The 26,063-nt window shown below is 36.3% G+C and overlaps 4 protein-coding genes across 5 annotated transcripts; 1 reads left to right on the forward strand and 3 right to left on the reverse strand.

The window, feature by feature from the left end:
• Nucleotides 1-1,198: 1,198 nt before the first annotated feature.
• Nucleotides 1,199-6,576, reverse strand: LOC103325717 (DEA(D/H)-box RNA helicase family protein). Its single transcript, XM_008227899.3, has 13 exons — nucleotides 6,377-6,576; nucleotides 6,085-6,208; nucleotides 5,901-5,970; nucleotides 5,457-5,519; nucleotides 5,267-5,341; nucleotides 4,709-4,828; nucleotides 3,807-3,848; nucleotides 3,637-3,711; nucleotides 2,663-2,809; nucleotides 2,400-2,537; nucleotides 1,765-1,876; nucleotides 1,591-1,679; nucleotides 1,199-1,480 (listed from the first exon to the last, which is right to left on the reverse strand). The coding sequence occupies exons 1-13, from the start codon at nucleotides 6,513-6,515 to the stop codon at nucleotides 1,364-1,366; spliced, it is 1,311 nt and encodes a 436-aa protein (XP_008226121.1). The 5' UTR covers nucleotides 6,516-6,576; the 3' UTR covers nucleotides 1,199-1,363.
• An 831-nt stretch (nucleotides 6,577-7,407) lies between these two features.
• On the forward strand, nucleotides 7,408-10,856 carry LOC103325779 (Tetratricopeptide repeat (TPR)-like superfamily protein). The gene has a single exon (XM_016792876.2). The coding sequence runs from the start codon at nucleotides 7,810-7,812 to the stop codon at nucleotides 10,618-10,620; it is 2,811 nt and encodes a 936-aa protein (XP_016648362.2). The 5' UTR covers nucleotides 7,408-7,809; the 3' UTR covers nucleotides 10,621-10,856.
• Nucleotides 10,857-11,046: 190 nt separating this feature from the next.
• LOC103325715 (N-terminal nucleophile aminohydrolases (Ntn hydrolases) superfamily protein) lies at nucleotides 11,047-16,774 on the reverse strand. Of its 2 annotated transcripts, none has more exons than XM_008227895.2 (12): nucleotides 16,635-16,774; nucleotides 16,354-16,417; nucleotides 16,191-16,267; nucleotides 15,718-15,782; nucleotides 15,478-15,524; nucleotides 14,464-14,539; nucleotides 13,943-14,010; nucleotides 13,498-13,567; nucleotides 12,916-13,001; nucleotides 12,461-12,523; nucleotides 12,035-12,100; nucleotides 11,047-11,369 (listed from the first exon to the last, which is right to left on the reverse strand). In XM_008227895.2, the coding sequence occupies exons 2-12, from the start codon at nucleotides 16,392-16,394 to the stop codon at nucleotides 11,321-11,323; spliced, it is 708 nt and encodes a 235-aa protein (XP_008226117.1). In that variant the 5' UTR covers nucleotides 16,395-16,417; nucleotides 16,635-16,774; the 3' UTR covers nucleotides 11,047-11,320. The 2 variants fall into 2 exon arrangements, with proteins under 2 accessions (XP_008226117.1, XP_088904376.1); XM_089048250.1 differs by having other exon boundaries at nucleotides 16,354-16,416; nucleotides 16,557-16,642.
• A 404-nt stretch (nucleotides 16,775-17,178) lies between these two features.
• Nucleotides 17,179-20,014, reverse strand: SCI1 (splicing regulatory glutamine/lysine-rich-like protein). Its single transcript, XM_008227894.2, has 4 exons — nucleotides 19,885-20,014; nucleotides 19,328-19,456; nucleotides 18,615-18,670; nucleotides 17,179-17,614 (listed from the first exon to the last, which is right to left on the reverse strand). Exons 1-4 carry the CDS (start codon nucleotides 19,952-19,954, stop codon nucleotides 17,381-17,383), a joined length of 489 nt encoding a protein of 162 aa, XP_008226116.2. The 5' UTR covers nucleotides 19,955-20,014; the 3' UTR covers nucleotides 17,179-17,380.
• Nucleotides 20,015-26,063: the final 6,049 nt, after the last annotated feature.

Below are 26,063 nucleotides of genomic sequence, written 5' to 3' on the forward strand. Positions count from 1 at the left end.
AATTAATTTCAATATATGAAAATGTCGAAAAAAAATTGAATTAGAATTGGAATGTATCTCAAGATTCCGAAAATTCCAAGTTCCAAAATATATTGGGATTTCAAGTTTAGACTACGCGTGACTAATTCCACGTTGAACTAATTATGATTTGATGACTAAATAGACACAGAAGACTTATTAAATAAATGATAACATAAATAATAGCATATGATAGTTTTTCGAATGAGTTTTCAATTTTTAACAATTTTTAACTTTTTAAATTGTTGTTTTCAACTATTTTCCAAAATATTTTGGAGTAGAAATTGATGTTAAAAATTTTTGGACATTTTCATTCCAAATTTTTTTTTGGATTCGTATTGGAATCCCCTTGTTCCAATCTGATCTGTCCCAAAATCAACCTAGACCTTTGTGAGTCCAAAACCTACTCGGACCTTTAGCAATTAGGCAAGCGCGAAGTTGGTTTAGTCTAGAAAAAAAAAATAATAATAAGGGGAAAAGGATGGGGAAGTTCGTGCTAGGTCATAGGTTTCGAATTTGTATGGTTATGGTCACAAACTTTTGTTCCCCTACCTTTTGCCAATCTAATTTTATCCCCTTCTTTCAGCATCAATATTGCTGTCGACAACATCATCAAGTTTCATGTCCTCAGTGTACCTAGAAGAAATAATCACATGAATTTTAACATAAATTCAAAGCAAACAATGAGCTGAAGTAAAGGATGAAGAAATAAAATGGAACTAAAAGGTTAAAATAATTTATTGGTGCATGGCATGCTGCTGATTACACATGCTAATACGTGAATAATTAAGGAGATATATTAAATAGAATGAAATCATTCTTAAGAATCAAAGATCAGTAGTCCCAGTATCAATTATATAGATAACAAGATGGGTGGCTGCACCGTCGAAAATGTGGAGTATGAACTGAAAATAAATGATAAGCCTTAACAAATGATAAGTTAATTTTTTTTTTTAATTTTTTTTTAAAATATATACAAGTGAAATTCTACTTTAATCTAATCTCTAATCTACTACGGGGAGCGAAATTCGAACTTAAGTGGAGAGTGTGGAGCACATCCACTTTGCCAACTTGATTAAGCACATGTCCTTGACCCATAGTTAATTTCTCTCAACAGGTGGAAAGTTTAGAAGAGGGGGCTGAGCATAGACCAGACCGAATAAAAAAAGAACATCAAACATTTAAAAAATTGATAATTTTATAAATAGTAAGAAAAAAAACACTATTTCAAAAATGTTTTCCACTCTTCCGAACAACAGGGAAGATAGAATAAGTTCTTCGCTCAGTATGTATTACAGAAATGAGAATTCCATTAACAAAAGTTAGCAGAGGAGTGAAGCCAATCTCATCTTGATTTAAACTTCTTGGACTTTCCACCCTTGTGACCAAAATACTTCTCAATATCCTCCTCCTCACCGTAGTTTTCACCCTTCCTCTTCTTGCCTCCACCGTCTTTAATTTTCTGGTAAAGTCGAAATGTAGATCACGTTAACCATAATGGAACCAAACTTCTTGATACACTGGCAAGCAAACAAAAGATAGAAAACAACACCAACTTAAGAAGAACATTACCTTCAGGGCCAGTCTTTTGGCCTCTTTGACACGTTCGAACAATAGCAGGACTTCATCTTCTTCAGCAGGGAATTCGGGTAACTTTTTGTCTGGACATTGACAAATTTGTAAGCATCCAAAACACTCTATTTTAGTATCTCAAACAGACAAACATGGGAAACTACTATAGCCTACCAATAAGCTTCTCTATCTGTATATACCACTCCAACTCGTACTGATTCACAAGAGAGATGGCAACCCCATATCGTCCAGCACGAGCAGTTCTTCCTACTCGATGGATATAATCCTGTGATTCACTTGTAGTTAGCAAACAAGGGCATACAGAAACAAGAAAAATACAGTTGTACAACAGTATACTGTCTATATATTATTAATACATTATTTTTCTTCTTATTCCCTTTGAATTAGATAAGCTTGCAGGTTTTCGAGTACACATGATTTCCCCAACACACTAAAAGCATTACATACATAGAGTAGAGGGTCGGGTGGGGGCAATGGCACCCATTCAATATCCAAAATGGTCAGCTGTAGTAATGAACTAGTGAAGTTCTTCATTTGAGTGCAATAAAAAGGTGTTACCTTACCGATTTAAGGACAAATTTAGTGGCTAGGAGAATCCATATTTTTCCTGAGTCATACAAGTAAAACGTTGCAACATGTAGCTCAATAATAATACTAGGGACTAAATAGCATCAACTCAACTAAATAACAAAAGATACATTAACATCTGAAAACAAGATGAATGGCTAACTTTGATGTAAACTGCGAACAGCAAGCCCCACACTAGGTTAAACAATAGCAAGCCTAACCTTTGAATTTGTGGGGATGTCATAATTAATAACCATATCCACTGATGGAATATCCAATCCTCTACTGGCCACATCAGTGCAAATAAGTACATTACACTCTCCAGCTTTAAACATATTTAAGGCGCCAAGCCTTTTTGACTGCCAGAAACAATCCACAAAGAAAGTTAGAGAAATTCTGGAATATCAATGAATAACATGGTTGCAACAAATAAAGCAAACTTGAAAAAAAGCTCTAAAAATTAATGTTATTATATGTTATATACCTGGGTCATATGACCACTAATTGGGATGGCCCTTATGCCAAGATTTCGAAGCATCAAAGCCAAAAGCTGTGTTGCATCACATGTACGAGTAAATACCATTGTTGTACACTGACACTTCTCGGTCAGAATATATACAAGATAGCAATCCTGCAAGGACAATCATTGTGAAAATATATCCAAGGGAGACAAATTGAGCCATAAAATGACAGGAACATCAGGGAAGGAAAGCATGCATGCCATGATTATATCTTCACACTCTGTGTCCAGAATATTGCTACATCTCACTTATATTGCATTTTATATATTAAAATATTTAAAAGACTCTTGCCAAATATTTTGGCACCACTGCTATGTCCGTCATTTCATGTGTAGTTGTACTATGTCACCCATGCCTTCCAACTCTCTAAACACACAAACTTTATCTTACCTTCACTCCAGGATGTCCACGAAATAAATAAAACAATTCAGGAGCTCTTATCATCAGAGGTAAATTCATTGGTCTTTGACATTTTTTTATCTATAATCCTATTCTAACATAGACAAATCTTTTATGAGGCAAAGGCATAACATCAGGTGCTTTACGAGCCATAAATAAATGTGTAAAGAAATCATGAATCAGTCTTTTAGGCATTTCTTTTCAAGTACACACACTAGACAAGGGAATACAAAAGTTCTTGGATCTGGGTTCACCAACCACCAAAATTAAAGCTAAAGGCAATTAAAAAAGACGTTTTCGAAGCTGCTCTATGGCTTCAAAGTATAATCTAACGATGCTTTTTTCCTAATCTCCTGTTAAGAGTGATAGTTCATCTTTGTGTATTTTATTGGCAAATATTAGCAGCAGTCTTAACCATAATATACTTTGAAATATGATTCATAAACAACAGAACATGTACATAATATCAAAATGAGTAGAGGCATAACCAAAAGGTTAAAATTATATGAGTAGAAAAAATAACAAGACAGGGAGAAACCTTGTACTTAGCTGGCAGAAAACGATACTGCTGATTTAGTGTGTCAACAGTAGAATATTTTGATGCTACTTCAATCTGAGATAAATGAGAAAATAAAAAAAAACAGGTCGTTAAAATTTAGGAAAGAATTGTGGAGAATGAACATTGTGCAGCAAACTCTTTCATCATACCTTCACAGGGTTCCTTAAACAAGCCCGTTGCAGCTTTTTGACCTGCAATGTTACAAGCACAACTCTGTTAACTGATGAAAAATTATCATATATATATATATATATATATATCAGTCCCCTTCTATTGAGGGATCCCTCAAATAATTTTATTTGAGGGACACCCTTTACGGTACTCTACGAAATTTTTTTCAACGATCCAAACCATCTATTTTTTAGGACTTCATTCATAGATCATCCTTGCAAAAAATTAAACAAATCAGAAAGCGTTTATACATCTAATTGTGTCCTACAAAATCAATGCACACAGTGCTTCAAGAAAGTACTAAAATTTCAATAATTTAATTGAGTGGTCTTTTGATATCGGATTCAAGTGATTTTTTATTGAGATGATCTTTGAATGAATATCTACAAAATAGACGGTTTGGATTAGTGAAATACAATGTGGAGTATGCCCTACAAAAGTGTGCCTCAAATAAGCTTATTCTATTCTCTAAGGCACATATCTTCTCTGCTTGCGAGCAGGTAGGAAATGTAACCTCAAATAATATGGCAAAAGTTTTTTTTTTTTTGGTAGCTGCTTCGGGACCTAATAGTAACAGCAGCATATAAGCATTTTCATGACATGCAGGCTTACTTCAATCTCTGTTTTTTTTTCATGAAAACATCAATTTCAACAGTGTCCCATAATTTAAAATTTTGGCAGCATATTTCACCTTATACAAACACTTCTAAAATCGACAGCTTTTTGGTGAAAAAAAAAAATTAGAAACCAAGCTGCACATGTCCAATCAGCATGCCACTTTATGGTATTTAATATGCACCAAACCATGGTACGAGACGAAAATAAAAGCACAAATACGAAGAAAAAAAATGTAGATGCATTGAAATAATTGAACATATACCTTTTTAGTCATGGTAGCAGAAAATAAGTATGTTCTCCGATCACGGGGGATGACATTCAGGATTTCATCAATTGATTTCTCAAAGTCCTCGTTAAGCAACCTGTCAGCCTCATCTAAAACCTGCCCCATTGGATATAAGAAGCCTCTTAGTATATCTAGCCAGGTCTCAGACATGAGACATTTGAGATCATATCACAAGCAAATACAAATTCTTTTAAGGTAATCATATAAGCTAATGTTGCTAGTCTAACTGAACAAGAAAGAAGATACAAGAAAAAGTCTGACAAAATGCAAGACAAACAATGCTTGTTATAAATTAAATAATTGAAGTAGCCACTAATACTAAATAGAAATATCTGCGTGACGTGTCTTTTATTAAATCTAATTATTCTTTAAAGATCTTTTCATTATTTCATCCTCTGTTAGTCTCGATTGACCTCTGCTTACAAGTGCATGTAGTGGTCTACATTGTATATGACCATACCATCTAATTCATTTGTAAATTTTTATACACAGGAAAAATTGAAAAGATAACATATTAAAATAATCAGATCATACCAAATATTTCAATGAGCGAAGAGAAAATCCTTTTGTGTTCGATAGATGATCCATGAGGCGTCCAGGTGTTGCAACCTGCAAGAGGGGAAAAAAGATAACAAATCAAAACATAAGTTGTCAATTTTTGAATATTTACACAAAGATTCACATAAATCACAAAGGCTGCCGTGCCAGTAAAATAAAAACTTACAACAACATGTGGCCGCTTTGCAAGATTGATAGATTGTTGCACCATGTCAACTCCTCCAACTAGCTAATCAAAATTAAGTAGCACAAAAAATGTTTAAGAAAAGTTAATCAATAAGAAGCTTCAATCCAACAACTTCAGAATCTCATCTTTAAAAGCTCTAAAGAATGATTAACTCCTGTTTACTTTATAGACTTAATACAAAGCACCTAGAGAGAAATTATACATTGTTCAAAAATTGCACACCCCAATAAGAATTAGCCACTAAATATAATTAAGCCTGTATGAAACAACAGAAAAGAGCTTTGAACATAATTTCAGTAGTCTGTACTTTAGAAACTACACATCATTTTCCTCAACTATGCTGTCTATTTAGTTTGGCAAATCTCATACAATCGGTAATGTACAATATGCCAAACTAGCAAACTAAATAGGTCAAATGCTCACCACTGCACACTTGACACCAATCTCTGAGCCTAAAGCTTGAAACTGCTCAGCAATCTGAATTGCAAGCTCTCTGCAGCATACCCAAGTCAATGGTAAGATAGACAGTTATAAATGTCAAAATATATAACAATCCGATGTATCATACAGCTTCCTCGTAACATTTAATTTAATTTAAGTATCCAACCTTGTCGGGGACAGAACGCAAGCAAAAAATGCTTGTGGAGAATTTATTAACTCTTGCAATATTGGTAGCGCAAAGGCTCCGGTTTTACCCGAACCCGTTTGTGCAAGTGCGATCAAGTCTTTTCCTTTATACACAAAAATCCATATTTAGAATCAGTGGACATATACATACAAAATCTATATGTGAAAATCGAGCTCAGAAATTTGCTAAAACCAACTGGGCAAAAAGTTAAATTTGAAAAATAAGACATATGACAGCAAAGAGATACAAAAGTATGAGAGAGTGAACGAACCATCAAGGGCCGAAGGCATGGATTCGACTTGAATTGGGGTAGGGACTGTCCAGCCCAATTTTTGACATGCATCCACCAATTCGTCGCATATCCCCAAAGTCTTAAACGTCGTCGTCTGCTTCTCTTCGTCGGTGGCCATTCTCTCAAGTCCTGATGTTTGCTGAGCAGAGGAAACGGCGAAGTATTAAGCTCAATTGCTCATCATTGGGAAGGGATGACGATAATGAATAGATACGTTTAGGGTTTGAGTTTCAGATAGAGTACCTGAAGCTGAAGCTTAGTCTGTGTGGCGCGAGAAGTTCGGGTCGTCGGCTTCCGCGGTTAGGGTTTATCTGTGTGTGTTTGTTTGTGTTGTTTGGTTTTTTGTTTTTCAGTCTGTGTAAGGGTTTAAGGCGGTAAAAGACAACATGAAGATCAATTTTGGAGTTAATTACACTTTTGTCACTGTCATTTGACTTTAATTTTATTTCAATCTATAGTTCAAAAAAGAAACCAAAAAAAAAAGTTATTCAAGATAACCGAAGACACTTTTAATAGCATTTAGCTGAAAAGCTTGCGTTTCTCTTTTATTTTTTAATATGAGCGATAGTCTAAACAATAAGGGAATGTAATTTTTACACACTACTGCTTTGTGGATTGAACTTGATACCACTACTTTATGTTTTGCTTCATAGGTGCTTATTTTCAAAAAGCACTTAATTTTAATAAATATTTTCATGTGTTTCTAATAAGATTGATTTACGAAAAGTGATTATGAACATGAGAATTTTATACAAAAGCAGTCTCAAACGAGCAATATTTCTCTTTGGTTCAAATCTAAATGAATTTATCTTTCCTTCCCTTTTTACCCATCAAGAATTTGTCTTTCATTGTGAACTTAATGTTATTTTATTATGGCTATAATTGGTATTAAAATTTGGTTGGGCTGAAAACAATTGGGGCTGAGCCAATAGTAGCTTCATCAATGGGCGTAAACAATTACACTCTCAGGCCCAATAATCACACAAGAAAAGAAAAAGAAATCTGTAAGTGTCTCGCTCGCTCACACGCAGGAAAGGACCCATAATGCAAGAAAATTGTTGTTTCTGACTTTGCTGAGTGGAAGCCTGAAGAAGCAAGAAGCAGAGCTGGCTAGTTCCTGCAAAAAATTCCCAGCTCTCAAATTTGAGCTTCCACAGCCAGCTGCAGATTTGCCCAGTTTTACACGCAGAAGCTACATAAACCCAAAACCCATCTCTCTCCCATGCCTAGAAGAACCCACAAACTGTGGCATTCAGCCGCACCTATCAAACCACCCCAACCCGGAAATCTCATGCTTTGCTCGAAAGGGTTTCTCGGAAATCACCAAAGAAATATTCGGCAGAGCATTGCATGCATTATGCATAAAGGGGTTCGTGCCTCTCGGTGTATTCAGTTCGAATACTTTGGTAAATATGTACTCGAAGTTTGGTCGTATAGGGTATGCGCGCTATATATTTGATAATATTCCGGAGAGAAATGAAGCTTCTTGGAACACGATGATGTCGGGTTATGTACGAGTAGGTTTGTACCCCGAATCGATTGAATTCTTTTCTGGAATGATTGGCCGCGGGTTTAAGCCAAGTGGGTTTGTCATTGCTAGTTTGATAACTGCGTGTGATAAATCGGCTTGTATGTTCAATGAAGGATTGCAAGTTCATGCTTTTGTAGTTAAAATTGGTTTGTTATGTGATGTCTTTGTTGGTACTTCTCTTTTGCACTTTTATGGCACCTATGGTCTTGTGTCTAAATCCCGGAAGCTCTTTGAGGAGATGCCGGATAAGAATGTGGTTACTTGGACTTCTTTGATTGTTGGACATTCAAATAATGGAGATTTGGGAGAAGTTATGAGTATATATAAGCGTATGAGACTTGAAGGAGTATGTTGCAATGATAACACATTTGCTATAGTCATTAGTACTTGTGGGATGCTGGAAGATGAGCTATTGGGTCACCAAGTTCTTGGACATGTTATGAAACTTGGACTAGAGAATAGTGTCTCTGTGGCAAACTCCCTCATATCCATGTATGGTGGCTGTGGTAATGTGGACGAGGCCTTCTATGTCTTTGATCACATGGATGAACGTGACATAATCTCATGGAATTCGATTATTTCTGCAAGTGCGCAAAATGGGCTTTGTGAAGAATCATTAAGGTGTTTTCACTATATGCGGCATGTTAATAAAGAAGTGAATTCCACAACACTTTCATCATTGTTGACAGTCTCTGGTTCCACTGATAAACTGAAGTGGGGCAGTGGAATTCATGGACTAGTAGTAAAATTTGGGCTGGAATCAAATGTTTGTGTTGGCAATACTCTTATAAGTATGTATTCTGAAGCTGGAAGATCAGAAGATGCTGAGTTAGTTTTCCAAAGAATGACAGAGAAGGATATAATCTCATGGAACTCTATGTTAGCATGCTATGTTCAGAATGAGGAGTGCCAAAAAGCCTTGAACTTTTTTGCTAAAATGCTTCGGATGAGAAAACCAGTAAATTATGTGACTTTGACAAGTGTACTATCTGCCTGTCCGAACCCTGAATTTCTCATTCAAGGCAAAATTCTTCATGCTATTGCAGTCCTTACAGGCCTACAAGACAATGTGATAATTGGCAATGCACTAGTTACCATGTACGGAAAGTTTAATATGATGGTTGAAGCTGAAAAGGTATTGCAAATAATGCCCAATCGAGATGAAGTTACTTGGAATGCCCTTATTGGTGGTTATACCGAGAGCAAAGATCCAAATGAGGTGATAAAAGCTTTTAAATTAATGAGAGAAGAAGGAACTCCAGCAAACTACATCACAATAATCAATGTTCTTGGTGGTTTTATGACTCCTGGTGATTTACTAAAACGTGGAATGCCCTTCCATGCACATATAGTTCTAACAGGATTTGAGTCAGACAAGTATGTTCAGAGTACCCTTATAACAATGTATGCTAAGTGTGGTGATTTGAATTCAAGTAATTCCATATTCAATGGATTAGATTTTAAGAACTCCATTGCGTGGAATGCAATCATTGCTGCAAATGCTAATCATGGCTTAGAGAAAGCTTTGAAACTTGTTGTGATGATGAAGAAAGCTGGAGTAGACTTAGATCAGTTCAGCTTTTCTGTGGCACTTTCTGTTAGTGCTGACCTGGCTATGTTGGAGGAAGGCCAACAGCTTCATGGCCTGGTAGTTAAGCTTGGTTTTGACTCAGACCATTATGTTACAAATGCTGCCATGGATATGTATGGAAAATGTGGGGAGATGGAGGATGTTTTGAAATTACTTCCCTCACCAACCAACAGATCACGATTATCATGGAACATTTTGATATCATCTTTTGCCAAACATGGATGTTTCCAGAAGGCTAAGGAAGCTTTTCATGAAATGCTAAATCTTGGTACAAAACCTGACCATGTCACCTTTGTTTCACTTCTGTCTGCTTGCAGTCATGGGGGTCTGGTGGATGATGGTCTTGCATACTATTATGCAATGACCACAGAGTTTGGTGTCCCACCAGGAATAGAGCATTGTGTGTGCATAATTGATCTTCTTGGACGATCAGGAAGGCTTGCTGAAGCTGAAAATTTCATAAAAGGAATGGTTGTCCAGCCAAATGACCTTGTGTGGCGGAGCTTGTTGGCTGCATGTAAAATCCATCGTAATGTAGAGCTAGGGAGGAAAGCTGCAGACCATCTTCTGGAGTTAGATCCATCAGATGATTCGGCTTACGTTCTTTTGTCAAATGTCTGTGCAACTACCGGTAGATGGGAGGAAGTAGAGAATGTAAGGAGGCAGATGGGATCGAGAAACATAACGAAGAAGCCTGCATGCAGTTGGGTCAAGTTGAAAACTGAGGTGAATAAATTTGGGATGGGAGAGCAATCCCATCCACAGACAGGGCAGATTTATGCCAAGTTGGGAGAGCTTATGAAGATGATTAGAGAAGCAGGTTATGTTCCTGATACAAGCTATGCACTGCAGGATACAGATGAAGAACAGAAGGAGCATAATCTTTGGAACCACAGTGAGAGAATTGCCCTTGCTTTCGGATTGATCAATACTCCAGAAGGTTCACCTGTTAAGGTTTTCAAGAATCTTCGTGTATGTGGTGATTGTCATTCTGTCTACAAGCATGTTAGTGCAGCAGTTGGGCGGAAAATCGTACTGAGAGATCCTTACCGGTTTCACCATTTCAGTGACGGCAAGTGTTCTTGTTCTGATTACTGGTGAGGAAGATATTTAAGAAGCTAAAAAACACAGTACTGAGTCAACGGATCATTGTTGCTTTGGTACTGAGCATAGGATAGGTTTGAAACCACAATGATCTAACTTCCATTGGGATTACTGGTTAGGGTTTAGGGTATAGCATGAATGATTTGAATTTTTTTGTACTGTATCTCTGTACTCTTCTCTGAAATCTCAAGTAACTTTTTGATAATAGAAATTAAAATACAATTTCATCAAGCTAATCCGCGCCCTAACAGTTTTGTGCTCTTCAATTTGACGCGATACAGATTTCAATTCAGGCCAATTATTTCGTTGAGAAATGAAACTTGCAAATACTTCATTCTGGTGTGACTATTGGATTTTGGTCCTTTTTAACTGCAACAAATTCCTGGGTACTGGATTTTAAAGAAAGTTTCACAAAAGAAAAAATGCTCAGTTAACACCATGCACTCTCATTAAAGGGATCTCATCCAGTAAGTGATGTTGATGCCTATTGGAAGCTTGCAGTTATAGAACAAAAGCCTGAGCCCCACAAGCAGGTATTATCATTAGAAGCGAGTGACTAATTAGGTTGAACAGCATTTCATAAAACAAAGAAAACCCCAAAGCGTTTCTTGGTAGCACAACAAAGCAGGGAGCTACAAAACCCCCAAACTACAAAAGCGTGAGTCTGGTTGCTCAACTTTTCTTCTTCTTTCTCAAACTACTCCACTTCGGCCAAGTAATCTTCAATTTCAGCTGGTGTAAGAACTCTGCAACAAGATGATCACAATTTTTTTACATAAATATATTTTTAAAAAAAATTTAAAAATAACAGAAGCTCACGCATGCCAGCCAAAGGATGAAACAGCTACTTTCCAATCAAAGTAAATAAAACCTAGTAGTTATAATTGTAAAACTATCCTATCAACAATTAAAAAGAATAAATCTAAAGAAACTCGTACGGTTACTTCTGCATTTCTTTCCTTTTTTGTTTTTGTCAGTCAAAATCTGCTTGTTGAAAATATTTTGTGCATTTCATGTCTTCTTAGATATGTCAGAATCGGAATGCTATAACTTACGTTATGCAGTTTTCAGTTGAGCATTTACATAAAAAGTTTAAAACATCTCTGCATCTATGCATGTAAGTCGGTAGATAGATCCTGGGTCTGTGCTTGACTGCCACTTGGATGTTACTAAGTGAGCCAGATTTAATTTAACCCTCATTTCATCCCACAGCCGAAACTAAGTTAAAATGCACTCCGCTTAATACAAAGCTGGTAAAGATCAGCTCAGCTTTGCTTACATCAAGTTACTTTTCAATCTGCCAAATTTTTGCAGGAAAAACAAGAATGACAACAAACCAAGAAATATAGAAATAGTGTACATAATAACGGCAATATCATATAGGCATAATCAGGTTGTACAGGAAACTTGCCTGAATTTTTTGTCAGTACCAATTATGCCAATCTCAATGTTTTTGCCAGAAATTTGTCCTTCAAACCTAAAACCACATGCACAACGAAAGCTCAACAAAAAACTAACTCATATTTGCATAATAGAACAAGTGAGTATAGCTGTGCCGAACACTATGTCAGAGGCCAATAAGCTTGAGAGTTGTCAAACAAGAGACAAGCTACAGCTCTTTTGTCCTTTTAATATTACAACCACCGCCTTTGATAGGTGACACAAGTATGGTACGGAACAATTGAATAGACCTTAAATGTATAATAATGAGTCATAATTGAGTAGCGTAAACCCATTTGGTTGCAGATGAGAAATGAGAACCTTCGTAATTATCTAAGTTGTTTCATTTAGGAAGAAAAACAAAAATAATATATGAACTGAGAGATAAAATTCCTACCCTTCTTTCAGGGTCAATATTGCAGTGTGGACAGCATCATCAAGTTCCATGTCCTCAGTGTACCTAGAATAAATAATCACATGAATCTTAACATAAATTCAAAGTAAACAATGAACTGAAGTCCAGGATAAAGAAAGAAAACGGAACTAATAAAATAAATGATTTGTGCATTCTGATTATTACACTTGCCAATACAGGAATAATGGAGAATTATAAAATAGAATGAAGACCATTCTTGAGAATCAAAGATTATCCAATCTATTTAAATGATATCATCCCCCAAATTCCAACTTTGGTTCAGAATTAAAAGTATAATGTAGGTAACAAGATTGTAAGCACGTTGTTGCTTATTTATTAGTCTCAACCTGAAGCACTTTATTTTAGTTCAGAAATTTATACAAATGGAAACATCAACCAGAAAAAAAAGTTTCTTAAAATTGCCGACCGCAACTTGCCTTTTCTCAAGAAATGTTTTTGCATTAGAAACATTTTTCCCCATAGCAGAAGCTTTCCATGAAAAGTATGAACCTGATGGGTCCACCTACAGCATAATAAAAATCAGGGAAATGCACAAATCCAGTGGAAAATAAAATCGAAAAAAATTAAAGAATAAATAAGCTTTTACAAGATTGTGGTGGGCTATGTGTGTGTGTGTGTGTGTGTGTGTGTGTGTAGCTTTCCAACTAGATTTTGACATAGATGATGTGAAATAATAGCTACTTAGCTAGGTTCAAGAAATTATACGACATAGTTGGCCAACATAAATGGCATGTATGCACAATGGAGGAAGTCCATATGTAAGTATACCCCCTAACCAAAAGCAATCTTAAAAGCTTACATATTTCCTTGTAAATTAATTAAGTTTTTCCATTCTCAGATCTCACTGCACATGATGAAAAGTCGAAGTACAATGTTTTGCAGCAAAAATCTTTCAACTGCAACTATAGTACTGGGAAACCTCTATAGCTTGTTCCCAAGGACTCGAGCACAACGGCACCAAAAAATAGTTTAAACCAGCAGATGACAGAATTACACACCTGATATAGTTGTGGACCTTTGTCATCAAAGCCAGCAACCAGCAGTGAAACTCCAAAAGGCCTTACACCACTAGCAGAACAACAAAGACAAATGAGTTTCTAGAGTGGAACAGGAAATGAAGCTAATTGCAGACTCAAGTTGAACACTCATAACATGCATCTGCCTCTATACGAATTTTAAACGAGAAACATCCTACACAACCTTAATTTATTGAGTTCAAAATCTTCCAAATTCCAAGTTCGCCAGGTACACATAATTTCAACAATAAAATCATTTAAAATACTAAATTTTGCAAATGATACTAAATTACCCTTCACTGATTTTCTATATAAAGTAACTCGAGCAGTAAATCTTTTACTTTCTATGGACCAAGAAGAATGTTAAAATATGAGCAAGAACATAGTTGAGAAATGGAAATCAGGCCATGGGAGAAACAATAATTACCCCGACTGTGTGAACTCCTGCATAACAGCAGCAATTTCCCTCACAAGTTGGGTAACGGGGATTGGTTCCTGAAAAATACCCACCACATCACATTGTAAGTTATCATGCTCAAATATAGTAATTGACTAGGTGAATGTAGAAAGTATCAAGGAAACTTGTTTCAAGTGGAGACTCCATATAACAAACTGGGGAGTAGGAGATATCTCTTAAAAACAAGCTACCATCGTAATCTGAAAATATTATGACTTAAATCAATTTGTAGCCCATCCGAAGACCAAAGATCATTTACCACACACCAACAAGCTCCAACAACCCATATATGAACATTGAAATAAACAATCCAAAAAGAAAATGCTTAAATGGTGTGTTGCACATTGAAGAGAAATTGGATTCAGCAGAATTCTTCTAATGAATCTGAACTGAACTTCCAATCCTTACCATGTGATCAGTGAACAATACTTAATACTATGGACACAAACCAAGGGAATAAAATATGAAAACACAGAGAATTGAAGTTATACTTTGTACAACCGATGATATTGCTCTGCCTGTTTCCTGCTTTTACGAACCAGAACTCTGAAATCTGGACCCATTCCACTGCATGAGAGAACAGTAAATTTCAGTTAACCACAAGATTTGGCTGGGGAAACACGGAAAAGAAGAACTGGCAAATAATAAAAAGGAAAAAAAGAAAGCTAACTTAAATTGTCAATTCAATGACAACTACAACGTCAAAGAAAAAAAACATGGGCACCTCGTCTTTCTAGAAAAATACTTCTTAATACATAATTAAAAGGACAATCCCACCTTTTTGGAATTTTAACTGTCCTAGTGTCTTCCATACAAATATGTATTAGTATCTTGAAACTAATTTGTCATTGAGAGAAGGTCAAACAAAAGAAACAAGCATCGATTTGATTACATGTACAGATCCAATAGGCGGCATATACTATGAACACAATGATTCAACGTCAATAACTCATCATAGTTAAACTTCACTACAATTGTCAGTTCACAAGATCTAATGGAAACAAGTAAATCAGATCATGTATAATTCCACGAGTCAAAGCAGGGAAATTTAAAAACTCAAACACATGGGCCATCTAACATGGAACAAGAAAAATAATGTCAACGGCCACACGTATTTTATCTCAATAGAATATGAACAATGATATACAGAAGGGGAGTCTACTGTCAAAAAAAACCCGTCAATTAAAACCCATGGTACATCTTGAGAAAGTCTTTGTAGCCATTATTGGTGGAACTTATAAAATTTTTAGGTGGGACAACATCATTTATGCCATGTGAGTCCTCTAAAATTGAATTTAGAAAAAAAGGGATCCCACCAACAGTATTAGTTTTCAATTTAATGTTGGTTTGTTGTACCATGTTAAAATGATGACGTGGTACAACCATCATAGCTGAGACTTTCCCAAAGATCATCAGATATTGTAGAAGCAGTATAACACCAACAACACAATAGATAGTATCAAATACCACAACTTGAAAAACTCAAGCATGTAGTACAGACAAACCTGTAAACAACTCCAATGTTTGGCGTCAATAACTGAATTTTCTGAATCTGCAAACCAAAAACTTGAAAGGTTACAAGAAGTCTCCAGTATACCATTTGATTATCTGAGAGGACATGCCATAGTGGTGGAAAGAAAACAAACTCATAATATTTCAACACAAAAAGGTTATGAGATACCCACGCTATAAATCAATGCACAAGAAAGTTTCCAGTTTATAAAGAAGCGTAGCTGTTCACTTACAGATGTTTCATCAACTAATATAGATGGGAGTTTCTTCTCTGTTGCAATGACGACTCCATTAGCAGCTGCAACAACCAGATAGAATTTTCTAAACACCAACACCAAAAACACTAAACATTTGATAAGTTTCTAAACTTATCTGACATAAGAACCTATAAAATCGATAAGCTGTATCAAAAGGAAAAAGATCTGCAGTTCCAAATAATGTGCTGGAAACTCATTCCCTACCAACGACATTAAGTTCTTCATACTTACCAACGTGAATAAAAATTCTAAATATTTTATGCAACCACAGAGTTCTCCAATATTTGTTCATGCCAAATTCAGCAAATATGAACAGATTATTCATCTTTATACTGGATTATCAGTTCAGGCCAATTTAATCCGTCTCCTTTTATTCAAGATGAATACTTGATGTGTAAATTCAAATGTATCTGAAAAGAATTTAGAAAAAGGCATAAGAATTTGCATACCTTTAATCCCTAAAGATGTCTGGCCAGACCCAACTGCTGTTAGGGCATGTTCAATCTGAACAAGCTTCCCAGAAGGACTGTATCAAAATAAATATGGCAAATTATGCTAAAATAACCCCATTTCTATCCTTTTTTAGTCTAAATTGAGTTCACAAGTTCATACCTGAAAGTGGTAAGAGAAAATGAGTACTGACTATCCCCCATAATGTGTCACAGCCCAAAAGAACCTGCGGAAACAGAAATCAGAAAGAACCCATCAATTTCTAAGATCATAAACGCATGCAAATACATAATTGACGCATAAATATCACTTAATTTGATAGCTCAAAATTAGACAAATAAATAAAAATTCAAAATTTCATTGTTCCTTGAGCAGCAGAAGTAGGAATATGGTTTCTTTGGATACCAAACGGCGACTTAAGGTTGCGATCTTTTGAGGCTTACCTCAGTGGATCAATCTCACAATCGCCTGAGAGGGAGAGTTTTCTTGAAGAGTGCGTCTGGCGTGATTCAAGACGAAACTAGAAACGACGTCGTATTTGTTGGTATTTTCTCGTCTATAGTTGTCCCAAGCCCTGTTTAGCGGGGAATATTTTCTGCTCCTGCAGGTCCTTTTCTTCCTTGTTTAGAGTCTAAACTGAACAACTACTTTTTTTTTTTGGTCCCTTGTAGAATTTTGTTCTGAAGGTGAATTGTGTGCAATAATATCAGTAACAAAATAATAAAAATAAATTAAATAATTATTTTTATCGTAGAATCTCACATTATGATTCATCAGAAAAACTGAATTTAAAATTAACTAGATGGGTGACCAAAAAAGATTTCGATTATAAATTTCCTCGAAATTGGCTCAACTCATGTCGTTTGTAGAGCAAGCTGGAGCTTAAACATGGGTGTCTCAGCTCATTTGTGTAATAAGCTTGAGCTTGATATGCTTAATAACAAATGCTATAGAGATCCAATGTAGGTAAGTGAAGATTAAACTACATACGTGTCAACTGCTTCATCTTGATATTCCCTTTCTTTTACCAGCAACAAATAAGAAAATTACAAAGGGAATTAAGCTACATATGGTAATGTTTAGTGCTAAAACACATAAACCATTTCCTAGGTAGACAGAAAACCTAATTATACAAAGCTCAAAAACAAATCAAAAGGAGCAAAGCAGGGATCATCTGTGCTGTTGCATTTCAGCCTTTAATTTTCCACATATGGGCGCACCGGGGCCCACTCGCAATCCCCTCGTAGTATTTGGATTCGAGCTTTTGCTTGTTCCAAACTTTCACAAAGTCTGAAAATAGTTGGCGTGCAGACTCTGAAGAAAGATCGGAGAAGAACACATCTTTCTCTTCTTTCAGCCATGTAGAAAACTCATTGTTCTTGGAAAAATAGTCATCAGTGGACAGCTCTTGGAACTCAATTTTCTGAAAGAAAAATTATAATTTCCTAAGTCCTAACCATCAGAAAATTCATGCTCAAGAAAAAGATACCTTCAAACACCATAATCAACAAGGCGTATCAGCATCATCAAGTAATCAATATTAGAAACGCAAAGGGTCCTTTGCCAACTAGTCAAACTTCCTGAAACCTAATTCTACTTTCTACACCCACAATAGCATCTACTTAAACCAAGGTGCATCTAAATTTCTTACGAGTTCACAATTTTTTACCAATTCATCATTATTCATTGAACAGGAGCTTATAATGTTGGATAAACTTCATCTTCCCTAGAGATGGTCTTAATGCAATAAAACTACAGAGCAAACATTTGTCCGTTTACAAATATACTCTGTCTAGGTCTTCTCTGAGCATCAGTGGCACCTTTCCATAGGTTGAGCACCATACGCTCTTAATTGCAACAAGAAACATTTCCAAACATAACTAAAGAAACACTACTTCATGAGAAATATAGCTTGCTTGCATGAAAAGAGAACTTATAATAAAGACTGCATATTGGAGCAACATCTTGTAAGTTGTTTTCTGGTTTCTAAAATTGAATATCACAATTAGGTACCCAATGGCAACTATGTGTTGCTGCTCTCCCTGTTCCCCGATTTTACTATACATTCCCTCACACAATCTAAACTTTTGATGCCCTTTAGAGATCTATGCAATAAGAATGTCTGAACGGTCGAAATCAAAGCCTTGCCAACTTTAGAGAATCTATGCAAACTTTACCTGACTATCTCACTTCTTCAATAACTCTGATCAGTTGAATTATACTAAAAGTATCAAAGATTCTGCTAACATATTCAAGCACTTTGGATTATTTAACATTAAATGTAATGGCAAGTTATCACTTTTTGTAAGAAGTACGTTGCTTCCCTAAGGATTAAAAGGCACAGAGAAAATCCAGATTATACAGAGTTGGGACAACATAAAGCATGAAATATTTATTTCATAATTAGAAATAAGAAAGCTTACCGAGTGGCGATCACCTTTGCGATGTTTACTTTTGTGCTTATCCTTTGTCTTCTTTTCTGAGGCACAATAGTTTGTCAATATGATAAGTAATTTCCTATAAAGAGCCTCATCCTCAATAGGCAAAGAAATTAGTTACCACGGAAGTTTTTTGGATCATAATCCAATAGAAGACATTACTAAATGGTAAGTCAAATAATATAATTTTTTTCTAGTTAACCTCCTAGTTTTTTGTTTACTTTTTCAGTGTCAAAACAACTCGATCAAACAAATTTTTCCATACTCCAAAAAAAGGATGCACCTAATAAACCCATGCCACTACTCTAATTGCATAGCAACTTGAAGCTTAATTTCTATCATTATTCAACTAGTAAGCCTTTACATGGTCTAATAAAATCATACTGATGCAAATATGCCCTTACCCTACTTGGACTGGTTATTGATATATAATTTCTCATTATTCAACCAGTAGGTATATGATGACAGCTTGAGGTCAAATCAAAATGAATTTACTCTTAGACCCGATAAGTTTGATTCAATGAGTATCCACAAAGTGATATTATGTTAGACCAGTAACCAATTGAAAATCCATCCTAAACTAGTGAAGAATATAAACTGATACAACATTTTTCACATTGTTCAAACTGATAACAAAATCTAAACCCAAAAAGTCATATAATTTCAAATGATGAAGTACGAGCCTCATGCTCATATACCTTTATCAGAATGGTGTTTGGAGTGCTTATGTGACCTTTTCTTGTCCTTTGACTTCTCCTTCTTATCAGTCCTTCTGCTCTTCCTTTCCTCATCCTCTACAGGTCTATGCCTCTTACCTTTTCTCTCGTCTGTACTTCCACATTAGGAAAAAACAAAGAAACCATAAGAACAAACAACCATATACTCTTTTGGTTGCAAAAAGGAAACAAATGAAACAATGAATAATCAAATGGAACCAAACCCACATTCCAGTATACTCCCTGAGCAATAAATTACACAAATTTAGTGGAAACCCACAAAAATTTGTTTGATTAATGACAACATAATAGGAAAATATAAAAAAATCAAAATTTTCAACAAAGTCTGCAAGTAACCCACGTCTGAAAGCTATCTATTTGGCTCCACTGAGACGTGAGATTAAACCATAACAACAAAAGCTATGAAAAAGAGAATGTTTTCTTCATCTGTTTCTTTACCTATCTCGATTTTCGCTTGATTTCTCAGCAACCAACCGGAGAGAAAGGAAAAACAAAAAGGGAAGAGAGATTTTGAGTACCTTCAGAATCTGAAGAAGTGCTCCTTTTCCTACTCTTCTTCTTCTCCTCGGATTTCCTGTCGCTTCCCATTTCTATGTATTGCAGACGCGAGAGAGAGAGAGAGAGAGAGAGAGAGCAAGGCAACCTAAGGCTAAGGGAAAGCCTGGCGTACGCGGGTCGCAGAACCGTTAATCGTTTGGATCGGACCCACGGGCCGTCGGGTCGGTCCGACGATTGGGCCACAGATCATAAACCGGCCCATGGAAATTGATCCATAATTACTTTTCAAAATTCTGGTAAAATGACTAATGAGTACTTGATAAACATGCAATTTACAGAATTATTTGCCAATTCCTTTGGACACATATATACTTTGAGTCTCACCCAACCTGATATAATATCATAGGCTACATTGCGTTTTTCTTGATCAAAGGTGATTGTGATGAGGAAAAAGATGATTGTGATGAGGAAAATGCAAGTGTTTTGCGTTCACTAAAACGTTCGGATTTTGAATGTTGAAAAATTATGAAAGAATGATTCTTAAAGGAAAAAGCATGAATTTCTATAACAAAAGAAAATTTTACAATATCATGAATTAAAACCAGATAGGGTCATCAAATGCAAAGAAAAGAAAAAAATTTACGGTACGAATTAATCATTTTGAGTTATTAAAATGAATGGTTTTTGGTTTTTTTAGTTATTTTGTTCACAAGACCAATCAATCAACTTCTTAAGTTGAGTTCTTCTGATTGTAATGTCTACCTAGTTGAGTTCCATCATTAGGTTGTACTTATCCATTTTATCTATTTTAGATATATCCATGCATGTTTGGTTTGATACTAGTTTTAAAATGGAAACTGAATTTTTTATTTATTTGGGGTGTTGGTGAGATCAATAGGAAGTCATATTTTAGTATTTACCGCTGTCAAATTATATTCATGTGTCTCCTTCTTAGTAAGACTTGGACATGGAATTTTAAAAAAGATAAGAAAGAAACCGTGATAAAATCCTTGCGGAAGAAGAAATGATATATGAACCCTAATCTTGTATGGCAAAAAGAAAACAATCACAGTAGTCCTTGAGTTAAGCTTTCTTTCTTTGCTTGCTGCTATCTGCAGGTACAATAACAATTCACAAATGACCATGACTATTAAAGAGGCTAAAGGAATGAATGTGGTCTAAGATGACTAAAAGTTCTCTACAGTACAACCAGAGGGAACAGAATATTTCAATTGAAATTCTCTTCCATCTCCATCATGTACCCCGGTCTGATTATGTCAGGTAAGAACCAGCTAGCTAGAGACTGGCAGGTTGCATTCCAATCTGACCTGATCTTGAGATCCAGTGAGAACATTCAGGTTAGACATATCCTCATTATAGCCCCGGGCAAAGTCCATCCGGAAAGTTGATCCATCGTCTGAAGCATAAGCTCTCACCAATCATTCCACTCATTAGCTCTCCATCCGGAAAGTTGAATAATGAGTGTCAAAGCCTGCCCCAGACGATACCCAAGATGATAGTTGCTGAAAGTATGGCATCCCCCTCCGTGCAGTCCAGGTTTCTCACTCACTCATGCCCCTTGATGCCACGGGACTGCCATGGGTTATCCTTTTCTCTCTTCTTGTTACCAGTGTCTTCACAGAAAACTCTCATCTCATTGAGGAAACTAGGAGAAACAGTTAGGTTGGATTCCCTGTCTCCTTGAAGTTGTGAAGGCTCTAGACTGAATGAACTCGCATCCAATCTTCCCAATGTTGTGCCCTCCTTCGGATATAAAACAAAACAAATGATAGCGTATCGCCGTTCGGCTATACTATTGATTAAAACAGGACCCCCGTACCGCCGTACGGCTATACTTTTATATTCAGATAGTATATCGAACAAGGGAAAAACAGAATTTTAAAAAAAAGAATCCCAGTATACATTTAAAGCGTATAGCCGGTCGGCTATCCTACTTAAGAAAATTTAGAAACGGACCCCAGTATAGCCGGGCGGCTATACGTTTGTATTTAAACAGTTGCTGTCCGCCGGAAAGTTGATCCATCGTCTGAAGCATAAGCTCTCACCAATCAGGCTGTCCTCTCATTAGCTCTGGTAGTAGTGAGTGTCAAATCCTGCCCCAGACAATACCTATGATGGTAGTTGCTGAACTTATGGCTTAGCCCTCCGGGCAGGCTTCTCACTCGTGCCCCTTGATGCCATTGGGATGATGCCACGAGGGCTGCCATGGGTTATCCTTGCCTACTCTTCTTGTTACCATTGTCTTCACAGAAAACTCTCGTTTCGTCAGTTAATTTATCTCTTCTTGCGTAATTTATCGGGCACAATATTCTTGCAACCTTAACCCTTTCATACCATACCTTGCCATTAACTACCTGGATGGGTTCTTATCCAAGCCAGATATTCTGGTAATTAAAGAGCTCGATTTTCTTGAATTTGGTGAAGGAGGCGACAGCCTGAGTTTAGTTTTCTTTCAAGTCAGGAAAAAAAAACACAAAAAATGGCCCAGAGCCGCCTAGGCGGGCGCCTAGCGCCTAGGCCGAGTTTTTTTTTTTCTCTGAGGATTCAATCGGCTTTAATTGGTTATAGTTGGTGCTCTTCCTTTTGAAATATGAATATATATATTGTGCTAATTTAATTGGCTTGATATTTGCAAAGTTGCAAATGCCGTTGTTACAAGCCTGGAGAAACACAGCTCTCCGGAAGCGGACAAGTATGGGACAATTGTTAGAGTTGGCAAATCAATTAGGAGAGATTTTGTTATAATCAATCTGGTACCAAAACTTTCAAACTCCATTACTCCTTTAAAGTGGTGGAGAGATTGGATGAGAGTGTACAGCAGTTTGCAGTTATTATTATGTCTCAAGTTGTCCATTTGTGCATCCTGCTGTTTTGGTGGAAACTTATGCACGAGGGGAATGTTGTCTCACACTATGTCGATGATCTTGAAGGACATGATCGGATTAAATCTGCGCTTGCTCATATATATATACACGTACCTTCGATGGGTTAGCTTGCAAATGCTTACATTTTCTATGCTTCTCTGGAGGCAAATTAATATAAAATTTGATGTTGGGACAAACTTTGTGTTCTTACTATGCCTATTGGTGTTGAAATTGTATATATATTTATTTGTTTTTAGTTAAAATATTATGATATATGTATATTTAATTTATTTTTTATCCAAACCTTATAAAGATTGAATTGTGTTTAAATCTTATAAAGCATCTTGGTGTGTCTTAAAGTTTGTGAATTATACCAGTTGATATACCTGAATGTTTAATACTTTCTTGTCTCAAAGCGTGAATTTTGTCATGCACAATTGAAATATGTGATATATATATATATATATATGTGTGTGTGTGTGTGTGTGTAGTATTCATGCCTTTTTTTCGTTTATTCATCACTCTGTGTGTGTTATGGTTGTAGACAAATGCAGTTCTGCAATGATATTATGAACTCAAGAAACTTCTGTTACAAGTTTCCCTCCTTAATCTACATTCAAAAAATTATAGTCTAGGGGAATTGAGGGGTGGGAATAGCCATATTGCATCTCAGATACAGTACAAATAGAATATGATTTTTTTCATTTCCTTGTATTTGATTTAGTCTTTATAGGCATTTGCTTTCTGGGGTACTGCAGAAGGTGATCCTGTCCATCCTGCTGAGTGTATGCAGCAGAAACTGGGGAAAGTTAGGCGTCATAGAGTCAATGTTGATGGCAATGTCAGAGCAATGCAGCATTTACAAACATGCAGTGGATATGTACTCGGCAATCATTTGAATTCCCAACTGTCAGGCAACATCTTGACATGTACTCAACGAAGAATCTCCATTTCTTTTCTCTTTTTCTGAAAAGATGCTCGGGTGCCACATGAGGAAGCATGGAGGAGATAAATATTGTCTTTCCCAGCAGTGGCACTTACATCGCACATGTAAGCTCACGTACTTTGATTGCTGAACTAATACTTTAAAGGGCCATTCGCTTCACCTGTTTTTCATGACAAAGGTAGGCACTTTCAATCACTGATCAACTTTGTAATCATATGATGGAGAAAATAAGACATTGGTACTAGCATCCTAAACTAGTGAAGAATATATACTGATACAACATTTTTCACATTGTTCAAACTGATAAAAAAAATCTAAACCCAAAAAGTCATATAATTTCAAATGATGAAGTACGAGCCTCATGCTTATATGGAATTGATATACCTTTATTCGAAATTGTTCATAATTATTTTAAATGAATGGTGTTTCGAGTGCTTATGTGACCTTTTCTTGTCCTTTGACTTCTCCTTCTTATCACCCCTTCTGCTCTTCCTTTCCTCATCTTCTACAGGTCTATGCCTCTTACCTTTTCTCTCATCTGTACTTCCACACTAGGAGAAACAGTTGGGTATGGATTCCCTGTCTCCTTGAAGTTGTGAAGGCTCTAGACTGAATGAACTCGCATCCAATCTTCCCAATGTTGTGCCCTCCTTCAGATATAAAAGAGGGCTATACTGGGTTCTTTGTTTTAAAATTCTCTTTTACATATATACTATCTATACTTTAATTTAAAAATTTAAAGAGGACCCAGGTATAGCCGATCGGCTATACTATTGATTTTTATTGTTTTAAAAAAAGGAAACCCGTAGAGAGTCTAGGTGGCTGTTTTGTTTTTTTAAGAGTATAGCCGATCGGCTATACTATTGATTTAAATTTATTGTATTAAAACGGTAGCGCCGCGCGGCTATACTATTACTTTAAAAACACCGCAGCATAAGCGGCAATACTATTGATTAAAAATTATTTATCGGCTGTACTATTTATTTTTAAAAAAGGATCCCTGCAAATATAGCCGTGCGGCTACACAAAATTAAAAAAGGACCCCAGTATAGCCGGTCGTCTATACGACAAAATTAAAAACTATAGCCGAACGGCTGTACGTTTATATTTAAACAGTTGGTGTGTCCCGGAAAGTTGATCCATCGTCTGAAGCATAAGCTCTCACCAATCAGGCTGTCCTCTCATTAGCTCTGGTAGTAATGAGTGTCCAAATCCTGCCCCAGACTATAGCTATGATGATTGTTGCTGAACTTATGGCATACCCCTCCGGTTAGGCTTCTCACTCATGCCTCTTGATGCCATTGCGATGATGCCACGGGGGCTGCCATGGGTTATCCTTGCCTACTCTTCTTGTTACCATTGTCTTCACAGAAAACTCTCGTTTCTTCAGTTAATTCCTCTCTTCTTGCGTAATTTATCAGGCACAATATTCTTGCAACCTTAACCCTTTCATACCATACCTTGCCATTAACTACCTGGATGGGTTCTTATCCAAGCCAGATATTCTGGTAATTAAAGAGCTTGATTTTCTTGAATTTGGTGAATGAGGCGATAGCCTGAGGTTTGTTTTCTTTCAAGTCAAAAAAAAAAAAAATAGAAACAAAAAAATGGCCCAGAGCCGCCTAGGAGGGCGCCTAGCGCCTAGGCCGAGGTTTTTTTTTTTTTATTATTATAATTTTATTTTTTCCTGATGATTCAATCGGCTTTAATTGTTTATAGTTGGTGCTCTTTCTTTTGAAATATGAATATATATATATATATTGTGGTAATTTAATTGGCTTGATATTTGCAAAGTTGCAAATGCCAAGCCTGGAGAAACATAGCTGTCCAGAACCGGACAATTGTTAGAGTTGGCCTCCGTCTTCCCCAATACAGATTCTACAGGGACTATATATACGTTTCCTGCTAGAGGAAATGGATAAGTATGGAAGGATGTCTCTTTCCCCAAGCCTTTGTATCCACTTGTGCATCGTGCTCTTTTGGTAGCAAAACTTTCGAACTTCATTCCTTCTTTAAAGTGGTGGAGATTGGATGAGAGTGTACAGCAGTTTGCAGTTTTTATCATGTCTCAAGTTGCCCATTTGACAAGGGAAGCTGCCAATTGGCATCCACTTGTGCATCCTGCTGTTTTGGTGGAAACTTATGAACAAGGGGAATGCTGTCTCACACTATGTCGATGATCTTGAATTGAAGGGCATGATCATCGGATTAAATCTGCGCTTGATCACATTTGGACACACGCACTTTTGAAGATGCTAGCTCCTGGTAACATATATATACCCTTTGATGTTGCTTGCAATGCATTTATGCTTGTGTTTAAATCTTATAAGCATCCCTGCTGAGTACTCCAGAAGGTGATCCGGTCCAT

The sequence above is a fragment of the Prunus mume genome, linkage group LG3 (genome assembly GCF_029339155.1).
Source record: "Prunus mume cultivar Tortuosa linkage group LG3, ASM2933915v1, whole genome shotgun sequence".
Classification (NCBI taxonomy): Eukaryota; Viridiplantae; Streptophyta; class Magnoliopsida; order Rosales; family Rosaceae; genus Prunus; species Prunus mume.